This window comes from Cetorhinus maximus, chromosome 5 (assembly GCF_964194155.1).
Source record: "Cetorhinus maximus chromosome 5, sCetMax3.hap1.1, whole genome shotgun sequence".
In the NCBI taxonomy this organism is placed as follows: domain Eukaryota; kingdom Metazoa; phylum Chordata; class Chondrichthyes; order Lamniformes; family Cetorhinidae; genus Cetorhinus; species Cetorhinus maximus.
In genome coordinates, this window is record NC_135883.1 from 53,079,668 (window position 1) to 53,099,517 (window position 19,850).

General features: G+C 41.7%; 1 protein-coding gene across 2 annotated transcripts in view; it reads right to left on the reverse strand.

Annotated features, from left to right (window-relative positions):
- sntg2 (syntrophin, gamma 2) overlaps positions 1-19,850 on the reverse strand; it is a 1,221,259-nt gene that overhangs the window by 169,234 nt on the left and 1,032,175 nt on the right. For both annotated transcript variants that reach the window (XM_078541872.1, XM_078541871.1), the window contains exon 14: positions 712-783. In XM_078541872.1, coding sequence (XP_078397998.1) covers positions 712-783 — 72 coding nt within the window. The remainder of the gene's footprint in view (positions 1-711; positions 784-19,850) is intronic.

The window sequence follows — 19,850 nt, forward strand, 5'->3', positions numbered from 1 at the left end:
GAAATATGCGCAGTGCATATTAAATTAGATTGATACCACATCTCCTCCTATCTTCAGTGGTCAAACAATGTCAGGGATGTGACTCATATCATTGAACGTGCCTCGGCTCTTTCATTAAGAGTCATCAAATGAGTTGTGCAAAATAGTGCAAAGATTTCTTTGTCATGCAAAAGCCTTTATTCTAAATTGGAAAAAAGTATGGTTGCAATTGAGCTAACTGTCTAAATATAGTTTTTGAAATCACAATCACGGGTAGAAGATTCCATGTACATTACTCTGTGCAGCTAAGCACCATCATTTTGCAAGATCAATTTGGACGCCAAAGGCCTTTCAACCCATTTGGTGACATCCTTATAAAATGGTAACCTGCCATCTTGAAATTACAGCTTTTAATGGCCAAACAAACAAATGTGCAGTTTAAACTCTGATCGAAAGGATGGCACCTCCAACAACGTAACACTAGATCATTGGCGTTCAAATTTGGATCAATGAACCTGCTTCCTCCTGCCTCAGAAGTAAGAATACTACAAATGAGTTAAATTGCGACTGCATGACCAAGACTGGGTGAAAACATGCAGCCTTCTGATTTTAATATTTATTTCCTTCTATCTAATCTATGCCATATGTAACAAAACCATCCTTTCAGTCTGATGTTCATTGCTCTGTACTTCTGCCTGAATAGTTTCATTTTATTGTCGCAGAGACAGTTACCTTGTGAACTTTACAAAGAATCTCACAGAGGTTATAGATTTTTTCAGCCCATAGCCAGTCGTGAATGCTGACCTGTGAAAATTAAAAAAAAGCTCTTAAAAGTGTAATGTCATTCACAATATTATGGTTTAGTTATTTTTGTAAAATAACTAGTTAGTGTTATGCAATTAAAAAGCTGTCTTGTCAAAGACTGGGTGATACAGTCAACATCAACCATTTGGGATACATTTTATCACAATTTGTCTTTTCGGCTCTGATTAATTATTGACATTGTATAGCCCCTCTGTCACCATGCAACACAATTACTTCAATATTTTTGATCTGCTAGTACACAGCAGCAATGGGAGAAGAAAAATTGAATACTGTAAACAGGATATCACTGCACAGCTGCAAATAGGATCAGGGAAAATTAAATGAGGTTGTAAAGGTAAAAATGTAGCAAATTTACAACACAGGAGGTCATTCAGCCCATCATGTCTGTACCAACTCATAAAGAATCCTAATATGATAATAGCCATAACCACCCTTCAATTTAACTAAGTGGTGACTTATTGAGTTTGTTTTCATTTATTCATTTATGGTATGTGGACATCACCGGCTAGGCCAGCATTTATTGCTCATCTCTAATTTCCCTTGAGAAGGTGGTGGTGGTGAGCCATATTCTTGAACTGCTGCAGTCCGTGTATTGTTGGAACATCCACAGAGTTATTAGGAAGGGAGTTCCAGGATTTTTACCCAGCGACAGTGAAGGAACGGTGATTTATTTCCAAGTTAGGATGATTGGCTTGGAGGAGAGCTTGAAGGCAGGTAATGTTTCCATGCATCTGCTGCCCTTGTCCTTCTAATTGGTAGAGGCCATGGGTTTGGAACGTGCTGTCGAAGGAACCTTATTGTGCATATTGTAGATAGTGCATGCTGCCACCACTGTGCGTTGGTGGTGGAGGGAGTGAATGTTGAAGGTGGTGGACGGGGTGCCAATCAAGCGGGCTGCTGGATGATGTCAAATTTTTTTGAGTGCTGTTGGAGCTGCATTATCCAGGCAAGTGGAGAGTATTCCATCACACTCCTGACTTGTGCCTTGCAGATGGTGGACAGGTTTTGGGGGGGTTAGGAGGTGAGTTACTTGTCACAGAATTCCTAGCCTCTGACCTGCTCTTCTAGCCACAGTATTTATATGGCTGGTCCAGTTCAGTTTCTGGTCATTGGTATTCCCCAGGGGATGTTAATAGTGGGGGATGCAGCGATGGTAATGTCATTGAACATCAAGGGGAGATGGTTAGATTCTCTCTTGTTGGAGATGGTCATTGCCTGGCACTTCTGTGGCATGAATGTTACTTGCCACTTATCAGCCCAAACCTGAATATTGTCCAGTTCTTGCTGCATTTAGATATGGACTGCTTCAGTATCTGAAGGAGTTATGAATGGTGCTGAACATCATGCAACCACCAGGGTTGAAGGCATGGCAGCAGATAAAGCATCATTCATGCAATATCTCAATGTCCCTTTTGCAACAGGCAACACAATTGCAGCAGGTATAGGGATGCAATGGAAAAAGGGTGGGACCTTAGAAGTATTCAAACCAGAGAATTCCGTGCTACAATGGTGTGATTTTGTGATCTGCTAGTTCACTTTGAGCCATCCTACACAAACCAGTCAACAGCAGGGTAACAGAACAAGGCCAAGTGAAGTGCTTGTGATGTTTCTTTCAATTCATTTGACACACTGATGTGTAGTTTACCTTTGTTTTTGAAGTATTAATATGCCTAAGCTCATCTGTAGAAAATGAGAAAGTAAAAATAAAGAAAGGGCAGGATTTTCCGGTCCCACCTGCCGCGGGAATTGTTGCAGGCGAGACAGAAAACTTGACCAACCAGGAAAAGGTCCATTGACTTTGGACAGGAATTTCTGGTCCTGCAGAAATATTTTAATGTTAGACATCATTCACCTAATTTCAAAAGCCTTTGATGGAGTCCAAAAGAGTTTGGAGTTAAAATGTGGTTCAATATCATATGATCATACAACTAAGGAAGAGGCCATTTGGCCTATTCTGCCTGTGCCAGCCCTCTAAAAGAGCTGTCTTAGTTCCACTCTCCTGTTCTTTCCTCTTGGCCTTGAATTGTTTCTTTTTAAGTGCAAAGCTAATTCCCTTTTGAAAGTTATTATTGAAACTGTTTCCACCATCGTTTCAGACAGTGCATTCCAAATTATAACTATTCACTGCTCATCTCCCCCTGACATTTTAGTAAATTATCTTAAATGGTTAAAAATGTACAATCAGGTGGCTTCAGGATGGTTGTTTTAAATTCAAGTAGAAATAGAGAATGTAGCATTTATTCCAACAGTTAATTCCACACCCTAGGTTCAAAGAACAAGACAGAAAATACATTTTACAATAAACAATGAAAGACCAGTTAACACAAGGTTAGCAGAGTTAGGAAGAACAGACAATAACCAATATATTAAGTCTTGCAAGTCTCATCCACGCCCATGAACAAATAGAAAATAACAAATACTGTAATGGTAATTGCATGGTCATAGTCAAATAAAGTATTATTAATACAGCATCTCAGTGTCCAAGCTAACATTTGATGCCACTGCCAACTAAGAGGCGATCTCAAGAGCAAGCATGACCCAGACCTTCCTGTCACTTATCATTTCAGCACACCACCCTAATCTCATGTCCACATGTCCGTACTTGGCCTGCTGCATTGTTCCGGTGAAGCCCAACGCAAACCAGAGGAACAGCACCTCACCTTCCGATTAGGCACTTTACAGCCTTCCGGACTAATCATTGAGTTCAACAACTTCAGTTCATGAACACTATCCTCCATCCTTTTTGATCCCCTTTTTTCAAATATTTATTTTTAAATTTTTATATATATTTTTTCCCACCTATTTCTATTTTTATTTTAAAAATTTATTTCCATTCATTGTTTTATCCCACCTTTTAGCCTATTTCGATCTTTTCTCCCACACTGTCCCCTTCCCCCACGCCAACCCCACTAGGGCCATCTGTCACTTGCTCATCCTGCTTTCCACTCTTAATATTACCATTAGCACCTCCTTTAGCCAGTATCACCACCATCAACACCCCTTCAGCCTTTTGTTTCTGACATCTTTTGCAATCTCTCCTTTGCCTCCACCTATCACTGGCCTTCGATCCAGCTTCATCTGTCCCACCCCCCCCTTAAACAGTATATATTTCACCACATTTCTACTTCTCTTTAGTTCTGAAGAAGAGTCATACAGGCGTGAAACGTTAAATCTGTCTTTCTCTCCACAGTGCTGTCAGACCTGCTGAGTTTTTCCAGCAATTTTTGTTTTTGTTTTATACTTGATCTTGTTCTGTGGCTCCTGCTACAAACTAGGTTACATTGGATGGTTCAAAGTGAACTAATTACAACTTCACATGTGAAACCTTAAATAGAAAAGATAAATAACAATCTGATACCTACTATATAGATTGGTGAAGGCAAGATGATTTGTCTGATACCTTTCAATTAATATAGTTCACAGATACTGGAGTTTTCTGATACAATGAGCGCATTTTTCAAATCGGGGTCAGGAACACAATATCTGGGTAATTTCCAGGTCCCAATGCTGTGTTGTATCTGCGTCACTAATTGGGATGGAGGTGAGCTCACACCTAATTAATGGTGCTGAGCTCTGCAAGGAGGTGGGAGATGCCTGTTGGAGCAGGAGCGTCAAAGGCAGATAGCAGCCATGACGGGGCCTGCTGCTGCCTTGCACAAGAGAGGAAGCAGGAATTCAGAGGGCCAGAATATCAGAGAATTGGCCACATGGCCAGTCGAACAGTATTGTAGCCGATTGCGCAATGAAACCCCAGTGGCAAAAATATTTCTGGGTTAAAAAAATCCTTGCAGCTCTGCACATTGAATCTGACAGCTGTGCACTAATGTGCATTAGACTGCTTGGGATTGGCAATTTCTCATTTGGAAATTGCCTTTTGGCCCTTCCTGGCAAGGAGCTTTATTGGCCACTAATTGGAGGTGAGTGGGTTCCTGGTTCTCTCTCTCCTGCACTCCCTTTGAAAATTGCTTCACATTCCAGAGCTGTCAGAATCTAGTGATGTCCCCTGGCTCTGTAATTTTCAGTGCACATCTACACCCTGCCCGCTTGTTTCTTCAATTATAAATTCAGCCCAATATTCCCCACATAATCTGGGAATTGTGTTGAATTTGGTATTCACATTTCCTGCATCCAAGACTAGTATTTTAAACTTAAAGAAGGGCAATTATGAGGGCATGAAAGCAGAGCCAGCTAAAGTGAACTGGCAAATAAGGTTAAGGGATATGTCAATAGAAGTTCAGTGACGGACATTTAAAGGAATATTTCACAATATACGGAATATATACATTCCAGTGAGAAAGAAAAAATCCCAAGGGCCACCATCCATGGGTTAACTAAAAAAGTTAAAGCTAGAATTAAACTTAAAGATAAAGAATATAATTACGCAAAGACAGGTGTCAGGTCAGAAGTTTGGAAAGAATATAAAGAAAGCAAAGAATGTGTCTGGGGAATTGAATTGAAAGTAGGGAGATGGCGGATGAATTAAACAGGTATTTTGCTTCGGCCTTCACTATAGAGGACACAAGCTACATCCTGGAAATAACTGTAAATGGAAAGGAGGGGGAACTCGGAGAAATTACAATCACCAGGGAAGTGGTATTGAGCAAATTGTTAGGGCTGTGGGCTGACAAATCTTCAGGTCTGGATGGACTTCAACCTAAGGTCTTGAAAGTGGCTAGTGAGATAGTTGGTGCACTGGTTTTAATTTTCCAAAATTCCCTAGATTCAGGGAAGGTTCCATTAGTTTGGAAAATAGCAAAAGTAACTCCTTTATTCAAAAAGGGAGGGAGACAGAAAGCAGGAAACTATAGGCCAGTTAGCCTAACATCTGTCATAGGGAAAATGTTAGAAGCTATTATTAAAGATGTTATAGCAGGGCACTTAGAAAAATTCAAGGCAATCAGGCAGAGTAAATATGGTTTTGTAAAAGGGATATCATATTTAACCAATTTATTGGAGTTCTTTGAAGGAGTCACATGTGCTATGGATAAAGGGGAACTGGTGGATGGACTGTATTTAGATTTCCAGAAGGCATTTGATAAAGTGCCACATCAAAGGTTATTGCAGAAAATAAAAAATCATGGTGTAGTGGGTAACATATTGACATAGATGGAAGACTGGCTAGCTAACAGGAAGCAGAGAGTTGGCATAAATGGGTCTTTTTCTGGTTGGCAGGACGTGATGAGTGGTGTGCCACAGGGCCTCAACTTTTTACAAGTCTATAAATGACTTGGATGAAGTGATTGCTAAATTTGCTGATGACACAAAGGTAGGTAGGAAAGTAAATTGTGAAGCAGATATAAGGAGGCTACAAAGTGACATAGATAATGAGTGGGCAAAGGTCTGGCAAATGGAGTATAATGTGCGAAAATATGAAATCATTTATTTTGGCAGGAAGAATAAAAAAGAAGCTTATTATCTAAATGGTGAGAGATTGAGGAGTTCTGGGATTCAGGGGGATCTGTGTGCCCTAGTGCATAAATCACAAAAGATTAGTATGCAGGTACAGGAGATAATTAGGAAAGCTAATAAAATGTTATCATTTATTGTGAGGGGAATTGATTACAAAAGTAGGGAGATTATGCTTCAGTTGTACAGGACACTGTGGTGAGACCACAAATGGAGTATTGCATACAATGCTGATCTCCTTATTTAAATAAAGATGTAAATGCATTGGAAGCAGTTCAGAGAAGGTTTACCAGACTAATATCTTGGGTTGTCTTATGAGGAAAGGCTGGACAGATAGGCTTGTATCCACTGGAATTTAGAAGAGTAAGAGGCGACTTAATTGAAACCTTTAAGATCCTGAGGGGTCTTGACAGGGTGAATGTGGAGAGGATGTTTCCTCTTGTGGGCGAATCGAGAACGAGGGGTCACTGTTTAAAAATAAGAGGTCACTCATTTAAGACAGAGATGAGGAGAAATCTTTTCTCTTAGAGAGTTGAGAGTCTTTGGAACTCTTTTCCTCAAAAGACGGTGGAAGCAGAGTCTTTGAATATTTTTAAGGCAAAGCTAGATAGATTCTTGATTAACAAGGGGGTGAAAGGTTATTGGGGGTATGCAGGAATGTGGGGTTAAGATTACATTCAGATCAGCCATGATCTTATTGAATGGCGGAGCAGGCTTGAGGGGCCGAGTGGCCTACTCTTGCCCCCAATTCGTATGTTCGTATGTATGTAATTGGCTTTACTTAAGATCACCTTGGTTCTTGATGTTTGAACTTAAAAATAACTGCAGTTAATTTAATTATCCTACAAAATGACAGTGGAACAGCTTGAGCAACATTGGGAAAATTAAAATTAATTGCTTACTAGATCAATATACATGTCATATGGCTTAACTCAACAGCCTGAATCTTCCTATCGGCGTGTGGGGGTGGGACCCACTCGCCAACGCGTAAAATGATGCACGGTGAAGTCGGGAGTGCGTCATTCAGATCTTCAGTTCGCCAGGCACACACCAGAGTCGGCTGTGCACCTGCCGAACTGTCAAAGGCCTATTAAGGCCATTTAAATACCAATTAAAAGAATTAACATAGCTGCCCATGGCGGGCAGGCAAAGAACCCTACCTGCATCTTCCGGCTCCACACACAAATTACCACTATGGTCTTAGATGGGCCCTACTCTTTCCCCAGTTATCCTCTTACTCTTAATATACTTGTAAAATAACTTTGGATTTTCCTTTGTTTTACCTGCCAATGTTTCTTCATGCCCCCTTTTTGCTCTCCTAATTTCCTTTTTAAGTTCCCCCTAAACATCCCATTCTGCTCTAGGGCTTCCGCTGTTTTGAGCCCTCGGTATCTGCCATAAGCCTCCCTTTTTCTCTTTATCCAATCCTGTATATCCCTCGACATCCAGGGTTCCCTGGATTTGTTGGTCCCACCCTTTGTCTTTACTGGAATATGTTGGCCCTGTACTCTCACTATTTCCTTCTTGAATTAGTCCCACTGCTCTGACGCAGATTTGCCTAAAAGTATCTGCTCCCAGTCCACTCTGGCCAAATCATATCTGGTCTTATTAAAATCGGCCTTCCCTCAATTTAGAACTCTGATTTCTGGCCCATCCTTGCCCTTTTCCATAACAACCTTGGATCTAACAGATGACTGATGCCTCTACCACTTGCCCAGCTTCATTCCCTAAAATTAAGTCCAGAACCGCCCCCTCTCTTGTAGGACCTCCTACGTGCTGGCTTAGAAAGCTCTCCTGGATGCATTTTAAGAATTCCGCTCCCTCTAAACCTATCACACTATGACTAACCCAGTTAATGTTGGGGAAGTTGAAATCCCCCCACTATTACTACCCTATTATCTTTACACTTCTCTGAAATTTGCCTACATATCTGCTCTTCTATTCCTCTCTGAATGTTTGGGGGCCTATAGTACACTCCCAGCAATGTGATTGCTCCTTTTTTGTTTTTCAGTTCTACCCGTATGGCTTAATTTGAGGAGCCTTCTAAGATGTCAACGCTCCTTACTGCTGTAATTGATTCCTTGATCAATATTGCAATACCCCCTCCTCTTTTACCTCCTTCCCTATCTCACCTGAAGACCCTATATCCTGGAATATTGAGCTGCCAATCCTGCCCCTCTCTCAACCATGTCTCTGTGACAGCAATGACATCATACTTCCACGTATTAATTTGTGCCCTCAACTCATCTGCCTCATTCTTCAGACTCCTTGAATTAAAATAAATACCATCCAACCTTGCCAAACTTCCTTGTGCCTTAACTGGCCTATAATTTCTATGCCTTCCAGACTCACTTGCTCTCTCTTCTAATTTTGGCTGTGTATCTCCCCCTTCTGAACCTTCTCTCAGGATCCCATCCCCCTGCCAAGTTAGTTTAAACCCTTCCCAATAGCACAAGCAAACCTCCCCGCAAGGATGTTGGTCCCGTTCCAGTTCAGGTGCAACCCATCCGCTTTGTACAGGTCCTACTGCTTCCAGAAATGGTCCCAATGTCCCAGAAATCTAAAGCCCTCCCTCCTGCACCATCTCTCCAGCCACGCATTCATCTGGACTAACCTCCTCATTCGTGCACATGTGCGAAAGAGTGCAGGCCCCGACTCTCCCTCCTCCCCCAACCCGCACAGGGAGCGCTCAGTGCTTTCGGCTGCGCATCATGCTGGGCGGGCCTTAATTGGCCCGCCCACGTAAAATGGCGGCGCGCAGCCAATCAGCCCCCCTGACGGGGAGAAAATTCTCACCAAGGTCTGTAAGTTGCAAATCAGCCACAGCATGGCAAGACAGTGATTAAGAATCTCTGGAAGTATTTCCCTCTCTCTAATTACATCTTTTAAGAAGTAATTCCTCTTGTTTAATTTAATTTAATTTAGAATTTGTATATGTTAATTGCAAAGTGCAGAATGTATTGATAAAGTCAAATTGTTAAGTTGTCCTCTGGGTTCTGACCAAACAATGTCCTAAAAGTGGCAGACCCTGGAAATGATTCTGAAGCTCGTGTAACACTCATACTGCTGAATTTTGCCCTCATCGGGCGGGCGCGATGGGCGGGCTCGATGGGCGGGCTCGGGAGTGGTTGCAAAACTGGCCGCCGCCTGTGATTGGGCCCCGACTGCGATTTGACATTGGCTGGCCAATTCACAGCCAGCCAGCATGAATCGCATGCTGCGTTGCTGAGCGCTGCTGGGGTGGGGGCAAGAGGAGGGCGAGTGTGGAAGTTTGAGCCTGCACGCAGGTGCAAATGTGCACACTGAAAGCTCCCTGAAGGCACAGAGCTGCCTGATTTAGAACAATATAGATAAAGGTTTAAAAAATGTGAACATGCACCTCATGTGACTCTGTCACATGAGCAGGGACATGTTATAAATGAGATTTCAACATTTTTATTTTATTTCTAATTCCTGTTGGAAACCTCATTCCGCCCACAGTTCATCCTTAACTAAAACGTTTTTATGTCAATTTGAAAAGCTCAATTTGTACTGTTACCTTCCTGAGTTTGGTCGTTATAGATTGTAAAGCTTCCAATGCAAGCTCTATCTGATGTCCAGCTCAGGAGAAGGGATTGCAGATCTCCTCTCCCCATCATAGTTACATTTTACTGTTTGATACAGGTGGCCAGGAACATTCCTTTTCTCACAACGTTCAAAAAAGATTCAATATTTGGAGGCCAAAACTGCGTAGGCCATCCATCTCAGCGTAAGTCGACTTATAAGTGGACAAGATGGACTTGCCTATGACTTCTACTGTTAACCCTCCCTAAGCATAAAAGGTTGGGAGCAAGTCACTCAAGTTGAATAAAACAGGCAAGCACTCACACCAGTAGGAGTGCAACCAGGGTGTCCAGCAGAGGGTGAAAGCCACAGAATGTAGAGAGAGTGATCGATTCAGGAACAGGGGTTGTCCTCTCCCTTACTTGCAAGTAAGTTTTTTGAAATCTTATTGTTACCTTTATAGGTGGGCAGGGATTGAGCAAGATTTTCTACATGTTCAGTTGTGGGTGACCTGGATCCTCAGCTGAGGTTATTTTGGCCAGATGGTGTGCCAGTAAGCATCGTCTCACTCAAATGCTCATACCTGCCCTGAGAAAGCTCCTGTGGATCCAATTTTAATTGTATTTAATAGTACACAGGTGGTGGGTATTAACTGGGGATTCATTTGTGTTCCAAATCAGGAACAGACTGAAATTGTAGTTGTTGGATGAGGAGGTACATGTCTGTAATGGTATCTCTGTAAATAAGTGGTGTAAAGATTGGCTCCAGTTCTATCCTTCACCACCTGGCATTCTGACTTATAACATGGTAGCAGAGAACAGTTGCCGAAAGGTGAAGGTTGGAAACCAAGAAAATATTTTCAGACAGAAAACCAAAATCCTAGTTGCCATTGTGGAAAATAGCAGAAAGCAAGCGTAAATTGTTGGAGTGTGATTACCGTCCAATGTTCTCAGAGTCTGAACCAAATGGCCAGTGGAAGAATGAAGTTGCTATGTGGACAAGGGTTACAACCCTACAAAAGAGAAAACAAGGTATGACCTTAACATTATCACTTTTCTACAGGAAGTAAAATCAGAAGCAAAGTATTTTGTGTGATGGATGCCCATCAGTTGGATAGTGATGACCTTCTATCCGAGTTCTTGGATGAAATCTACAAGAAGGATGATCTGCTAATTGTCTCTGAGGCATGGTCAGAATCTGATATATTTTGAAAAACAGATGGTCATTCCATAGAAGAATATATCACAGACGTTAACAGATTTCATACAAGATTGACAGAATTTAACTTGGGGATCCATGGATTAGTACTAGTGTTTAAATTACTGAATTGTGCCAAGGTGCCTCATATGGACAGGCAATTTTTTTCCGAAAAGATGACTCTGTTGGATCAGATGTTTGCTGTCTAAAAAAAAAACTTGGGGAAACAATAATTTCCTTCAGACTTTTGGAAGAAATTAAACATTCCGCTGTGACACAAAGAATAACAGACTCAATAATTGTCAGATTTCAAAATAGTCCAAATACCAGACACAGGCATGCATACAACAAAGGAATTCAAGATAAACAGAATGAGGTTGAATGCACCAGATTTGGCTATTACAGCAGGAGTCAAAAGTGGAACAAAAATATTGGGCAAATGAATCTAAGGAATGCTTAACAGTTGCTTCAGGTGTGACTTATGTGGTGAACTGCCCAATGAAAGGGATAGGGCAAAATCTTTTACCTCGGCAGGCGGGCGCGCGCCCGACCCGCTTGAGCGTAACATGGTGTGTGTTGAGGTCGGGCGAGCATCCTGACGTCAATGCACAGTCAGGCAATATTCCATTCGGCGGGCACACACCAGAGTTGGCAGCACGTCCACTGACAATTAAAATGCCTGTTCAGGCCATTAAAAATATAATTGAATGAAATCTTTCACTGCCCATCTAACCTTATGGTCGGCAGGCAGGTGAAAAGGCCAAGCAGCCTTTGAACTTTTTAGGAAACCTAATCCATGGGTGGGATGAGGTTTCCTAAAGCAAATAAATATAAAATTAAGAAATTCAAATGTAATTAATAATATGTCCCTGTTCATGTGACAGAGTCATATGAGGGGACATGTTTTATTACATTTTTCATATCTTTATTAATTTAAAAAAAAAACTCCATCTCCGAGGCAGCTCTGTGCCTCACAGAGATTATCAAGTGCACACTCACGCGCATGCGCGAAATTCGCGCTCGCCACGCTTGCACTCCTGCCCCCGCCCGCACAGGCAGTGCTGAGTGCTGCCGCTTGTGTTTCACACTGGGTGGGCTTTAATTGACCCACCATCATGAAATTGCCTTCCGGCCTTGATCATGGGCAGCGGTTGGCTCTGTTGGGCTCGCCTGACAAGGCAAAATCTGCCCATAGTATCCTCAAAATGACACATGATGAACAGGATGACTATCTGAACAAATTTCACTGGTCACAAGGAGTTTTAGACCTGTGATGAACGTGTTAGTCATGTGTTAGTGACTCCTATAACTGTGCAATGCTAGAGAGTATTTGTACTTCAACAGTATGTGGGACAGATTGGTTAAAATGTTATCTTGATTTACTAAGTAGTGAGTACTGACACAAGTTTAAGGGATATAAAAGTGCTCCTTGCTTTAGGTTTGGTGATGCCAACACATTCAGGTTAGCAAAGAGAGTTGTAATTCCATGTAAACTAGCCAGAGCAAGCCATTTTCTAACTGCTGATGTAGTCACTAGTGAGATACCTATGATGCTGAGTACATTTTCAATGAAAAGGCACAGGTTAAACTTGGAATGGATATATGATATGATATGGCAATTACTTTTGGAAAGTGAGTGATCTGCAGTTTACACACTCAGGACAATATTTTATCCCCTTAACAGAACCTAAGGCCAAAATTTCCAAGCTCCCCTGCATTGGATTGGGGGGGTTGGGGGAGAGTCCCAAAGATACATTGGGAAATCCCTCTTGGAACTTCACAGGTAAGGGTTTGCACGGCAATTGCCCAGAGTTGCAAACTTCCTCTGGGCAATTGCCATGTGCTGGGAACTATCCGAAAATGCAATTTCAATTGCAAATCTTGAATGGTTCCAGTTGTGTTACACAAATAGTTACCCAGAAAAAGTTAGAAGAATTAAAATCTCTTCAAACATCTGGGTAATTATTGTAAAAACCCAGACCAAACCTCCCTAGTACAGGGACTCCCCACATACCTCCAATCCCCAGGGGACTCCCCTCACACCCCTAAGTAACCACCACCACCCCCCCCCCCCCCGCCATGGTATTCCCCACCCCCCCGATCCCCCTTGGGATTAACCACCCACACCCCCCCCTTTGACCTGACCCTCTCCCCCACAGGCCCATTACCCCTCTATCTGACACAAACCCCACCTCAGGCCTGACCCCCCACCACCACTGGACTGACCCAAGCTGACCTCCAAACCCATCCCCCCCTCCAAACCCATCCCTCCCCCCTTTCCCCCAAGGTCAGACACCCCCATCCCTCCACCCCTGAGGTCCCACCCCAATCCCCACCTCCCCGAGATCCGACCCCAATCCCCACCTCCCCGAGATCCGACCCCAAACCTAACCTCCCCGAGATCCGACCCCAAACCTAACCTCCCCGAGATCCGACCCCAATCCCCATCTCCTCGAGATCTGACCTCAATCCCCAACCACCGCCGCCCCACCCTCCCCACCCCCCCCACCACCCCCGCCAACTCCCACCTCCCTGGGTCCAACCACCAGCCTCTTTCTGCCCCGAGGTCTGGATCGAATCATGAATACCACAGCTGAATCTTTTCAGCAGTGGACTTTTGTGAAGGAATCATGAGGTGATCGATGGAATGCTGCATAAAATTTTAACTGATTGATCAGACTGCAGATGGACAACCACTCTGGCATGGGAATTGTGGAATTGACTCCAGATAGTTGGAGGATATAGACCCTATCGACCAGTCTCTGGATGAAATCCCAAATTGCTTTCTCTGTACAATCATCCTGCTGCTTTAGAAGCTACTACAGTTAGTTTCATCTTTTTTCTGCACATTTGAATGTTTTACATGCAGGAAGTTGGACTATCATCAAGGTGGTGGTCTCAAGACTAAATTTGGAGAATACCGAGGAAGACCATCTGAGACCGTGCTTAATTCAGGAAATTTGGTCAATCATAAAAGAGAGAATCACAGGGAATGAAAAGGGCCTGGTAAGCTAACAGATCATGATGGCCAAACAGTATTAATTGAATAAAAACAAAAAACTGCGGATGCTGGAAATCCAAAACAAAAACAAAAGTACCTGGAAAAACTCAGCAAGTCTGGCAGCATCTGCGGAGAGGAACACAGTTAACGTTTCGAGTCCGAATGACCCTTCAACAGAACTTCAACAGAAGTTCTATTGAAGGGTCATTCGGACTCGAAACGTTAACTGTGTTCCTCTCCACAGTATTAATTGAACATGGCAATCAAACTGTTATGGTTCATTCCTTATGATTGAATTGAAATTATTTACAAAATCTCAGTCTTTGAGCAGTTGATAGTAATGAATGTGGTACCTTATGCTTCAAGAGCCTATGTCACAATAAACAAGACTTTTGAGGAACAGAAAGTGACAGATTAAGGGCTGGATAGCAGTAATGTAGGTGATCATGGCAAAAATGACAGGGCTATCACATCCACAGGCCAATTGTCCGGACTGGATATTCAGGTGACAGACGTTCCAGACTAATCTAAAAAGTGGAGTGTGTGGGAAATGTAGGAAATGTACTGGCAAGTTCAAATGTTCAGGATGCCAAAAGACAAGGCCCATGGACTAGCAAAACATAATGAAAGAGCGGGAAGTAGGAAAACAGTGCAAGTAGTGATAACGCGTCCGGAAGTGACTCTTGTCCTGGAAAACAATCACAAACTGGAGAAAAAATCATTGATAATGCAAGAGGGAGATCTTACAGCTGTAGTCTCAACAGACATAAATGTGAAAAAAAAGGTTGTGTTCAGATAAAAGCAGATTTGTCAATGTTTTATTGATGTCACGATGCATGTTGATCATTTCGTATGGGGTGGTACGATGGAATTTAAGAAATGTTTTATTAATAAGATTAAAGTAGAATTTAAAATTGAGAGTCAGGCTTGTGTGGCTTTTAAATACATTAGTTTAGATATTAATGGAAGTAGGTCTGTGTATTGCTGAAAAGAGAGACATGTCAAAACTTTTTGTCTTGCGCTCATCAGGACACTTCACAAGAATACCAATATAAGGGGAAAACAACAATTTACACTGTATGTGAAGAGAGTCCTGATTGGTTGGCAAGTGGACTCTGATTGGCAGAGGCGTTGCCATGAAGAACACACCAGTGATGGTGACCAACAGTTAACTGCCAAGCATTGTTGAAATTTAAACCAGGCAGCTTGACCCTGATTGGTCAAGGTATTGACCTGAGGAATGAGTCAGAGAATGGCTGTCACTTATTTTGTTTAGCTGAAACAGGTGTAATATGTGTGCAAGTTCTTTCTGTCTGCAAAGAACAGGGCCCTGAATATAAATATAAGTAGCTTCCTTACATGCAAATGCACCACACTGCGAGCCTGACTGACCATCTTAAATTGGTTGTCAGCGTAATTCTTAGCACATTGAGGATTATTTAGCAAATGTTGTCCAAATGCGGAATTACATCTAATGCTGGACATCATGTTTTGAGTTTTGCAAGCACTGGATGGGTACGACCTGTACTTTGCCCATTGCAAACAGTGGCTGGGACATGCTGTTTGATACGATCATCAGCCTTTGGGATGTATGGCCTACATACCTAGCATCAGACTGGCACTGAAATTCATATACCACATTACTCATTTGTGTGATACACAGAACATCTTTTTGGCTTGACGACAGCATCCTGTTAGTGATGAATACCACTTGTGTTGCTACTGCATAGTAGCAGCATGAAATAGCTAGCTTCACCTGTTGCTCAAATTTTTGAAATACCTTGCCCTTCCAGGGTAATCTGAGGTAGAGTGGGCACTTTTCAAGGCTGAAAGTGATAGATTTAGATCCGTTCATGAGTTTGCGTGATATACAGAGTGAAATGATCTGATCAGGGTAGCTATTATCCTGCAGGATGCCTGTGATGCACCCTATTTCAGCATCAAGCTTGTATGGTGTTAAATTGGCTCGGGCCCTATTTTCAAGATCGCCAATAAGACCAATCTTATAGCATGTGGGACTATAATAATCCCAACACGTATATTGACCGGTGAAGGTAGGCTTGCGTTAGACCGTGGTAGAGAACTCCCTGGCAGGTTTCTCAACTAGTATGTCAAGGAAGGGGAGTTCATTTGACTGCTCCATTTCAAAGGTGAATTTGAGTGCAGTATGGAGCCTATTAAGACATATAAGAAAAGTATTACATGCAGCTGCAGATTTAAATATAGCAAACGTATCATCCACATATGGGAAATATGCGAGGGGTAGGAGGTTAGGTGTTATTCCATCAAAGACACGCTTCTCATGGAACAAAGATGTTTGCAAGAGCTGGGCCTAGAGGGGATCCTATGGCAACCATCTATTTGGGCATACATGGTGTCATTAAAACTGAACTCAACTGCGCGAGTTGCTAAGCTCATAAGTTCAATAAATACTGATTCAAGCAAAGGTGGCGGGGCTAGATCGTCATGATGAAGTGCTGCAGCACAAATATCTATGGTTTCCTGATGTGGAACATTGGTGAATAAACTAGCAATGTCAAATGAGCACATGGGCATAGTATTGCTATCGATATGCAAGTTCTGTATGGCCTTCGCAAATGTGAAGGAATCATTCACCATGTAGGTGGAAAACTTGGTCAAAACTGGTTGTAACAATTCGCCCAACCATTTGGCCAATTCATGCTGTGGAGAACCAGTCATAGATAAGATAGGACATAAAGGGACATCACTTTTGTGTGTCTTGGGAAGCCCATACATATGCAGACGTAGCGAACCGTGAGGACAAACCCTGTCATATATATCACATGGTAGCTCGTTGCCCTTACACAAGCCTAGCATGTTTGGCAGTTAACAGTCAGTCACCATCACTGGTCCATTCTCTGCGGCAACGCCTCTATTAATCGAAAAGCCTCGATATGTCTCTTTTTTCAGCAATATTCAAGTTCTGTCCTACCCAGATTATTACACCCATCTTATTAATCGTAATAGATCATCACAAAAAGATGATAAATATAGGAAGAGACAGCGCAATTACAAATCTTGATTGGTCAATTCAACTGGTTGTCTAGCCACTCAAACTAGATAAGATACTAGTTTTGATGTGTTGGAGTTAAGTATAATGCTAAACCCCTCCCCCCTACACACCCACCCCTCCTCCCAGAAGTAGAGAATGTGTTTTAAGAGCAAATTAAACATGAGAAGGAAGTTAAATTTAGATAAGTGTGTCCTTAAGTTCCTATTCTTAGGTAGTTTGAAGAAAATAAAACTAGCCATTTTTTGGAAGTACTTCGTATGCTGAGCTCTTGATGAATAATCTAGTTCATCTGGTTTCATAATATTCTTAGGTGAAAATGAGAAATGTTGTCCTTCAGTTTAGGAAGATAAAATAAAAAGAGGTTGTTAAAACTACTTTAGCTGCAGAAACACTGGCTCTTGTGGAGGCAATAGATATGGGATGTTATTTGTCAAATGTTTTAAGTGAAGCTCTATACAATGGGCATACTAATGATAGTATACCCATTGAGTGCTTTACAGAGCATCTTTCATTGTGGGATAATGTATACATTACAAAAGTTGAGAGTGAGAAAAGGTTAATTATTAACCTTGCTGGCTTGAAAGAAACCCTGGAGAGAAAGGAAATCTCTAAAATTAAATTAATGAATGCAAATCATCAACTGTAAGATTGTTTTACAAAAATAACTACATGTACAAAGATGTTATTAGGGGTTCTGGAAGAGGAATGGGGGTCTCATAATGTAAGGCTTTGTACAGCCTATGGAAGTCTTTTGATTTAACGTGTTTCAAAATTTTGGATTTCTGGTATAACACCAGGTACCTGCCTTGTTCAAGGCCCTACTGTCCCACTACGTCGAGCCTTACTCTGGGATTCTGCTGGAGTATTTTTAACTCCTGGATTTCTTAGTGACTGGGGATCCAATAGAAGGCTTAAACACTAATGGTTGGAAAATCATGTGGGCTGTAAATTGGGCATAATTATCTCACGTTCCCAATTTTCAATGTGTGCTGCCATTATGCAAAGCTCAGCATGGACACGATAACGTATGAAATTCATCTTAGAGAAAAAGAAAAGACTTGTACTTATATCGAGCCTTTCACGACCACAGGATGTCCCGAGGTACTTTACAACCATTGAAGTACTTGTTCTTACTTTTCTAGAGTGGTACTTGAACCCAAAACCTTCTGACTCAAGAGGCAGGAGTGCTACCAACCAAGTCACAGGACACAACAGTCAGCAACCAAAAAAGCACAGAAAACATCCCCTTACTCCCACCATTTTCAATCTGCAGCTTTGCATTATTCGTGTTCTTTAACTTTGTCCAAAATGACAAAAGTTAATCGAAATTCTGAAATAAAAGAAACCTTTTAAGGACCCAATCTGTTGCATGAATAATAGGGACCAGGGGTAAAGAGTGGGGAAGTGGGACTAAATGAACAGCTCTTACAAAAGCATGATGGGCTGAATGGTCTTCTTCAGTGATGCAAAATTCAATGTTTTAATGGAAAACAGATCATGAGCCAGTGGTTTATGAAAAATCACTCAAATCATGAGCATTACAACTCACTCACCTCTGTGTGCCAGCTTTAATGTGGTGGGTGCCAGCTGGCAGGTCATTTCACATAAATCACTGATCCCAGGCATGCACATCTTTTTGTAGCAATGTTTGAGGCTGAAAATCATCTTAAAACTGCTAAATTTATGGTGAAAACTGAAATGAAGAATAGCATATTTTCCTAATGTAATTTATTTTTACCTTCTTTCTAAATGATCTATTCGCCCTTTATGATTTTAACCCAAGAAGTATTTAAATAACATTTTGATGGTATCAATTTGTCCTGCATGTAAAGAAGGGGGTACAACACACATTCTTTATATCATCAATACTATTGTGTGTTGTTGATCATACCTTGCAAAAAAATCATTATATTTAGCAACTTGAAAAGATGTTGTTGACATAATATTTAAAATTAAACACTTGATCAATGCTTTTGTAGCTTAATTCTAAAGAATATTAATGTCCAAATTCTTCCATGTTGTATTTATATTGAAGTGTTCAGCAACTTACAGCAGTAAAGCCTAGCCTAAAATTTCTAGCTTTCCTAATCCATTTTAAGGGGCATAAATGGATTATTCTCTTGTATTCAGTGTCAAGGATCACTCCAGCAAGTGAAATCTCACTCCCCATGATCCAAGCTGGAACTCAAAGTCCCCAATATTTGGTATTGAAGCATTGCATAAGGCTCAAATGAAAGCCTTTTTTTTGTGGGATTATGAGCAGCTGGGGGCTAAATTAAAAATCAGAACTTCAAAGGTAATAATTTCTGGTTTATTACCTCAGCCATGAGCAAATTGTTATAGAGCAAATAAGATTAGGGACTTGAAAGTGTGGCTCAAAGATTGGTGTGGGAAGAATGGGTTTCGATTCATGGGACGCTTACACCAGTATTGGGGAAAGTGCGAGCTGCACTGTTGGGATGGTCTTCACCTAAACTTGCTGGGACCAGTGTTCTGGTGGGTCATATAACGAGGATGGCAGAGAGGGCGTTAAACTAAAAAGTGGAGAAAGGGATCACGTGAGGGAAGGTGTGGTAAGTTAAAGGGAAAGGACAAGGAAGCAATAAGGGTAATGAAAATCAGAGCATGGCAGGAAGGGACTGAGCATGCAAACTTAAGAATGCACCAGCTGATAATGCCAGAGTTTGCAAAAATAGTGAAAGACAGAACTAGAGGCTCTGTATCTGAATGCGCATAGTATTTGTGGCAAATCGGATGAATTGTCACCACAAATAGAAATAAATTTGAATGCCCATATAGCCATTACAGAGACGTGGCTGCAAGATAACCAAGGCTGGGATATTCAAGAGTACTTGACATTTAGGA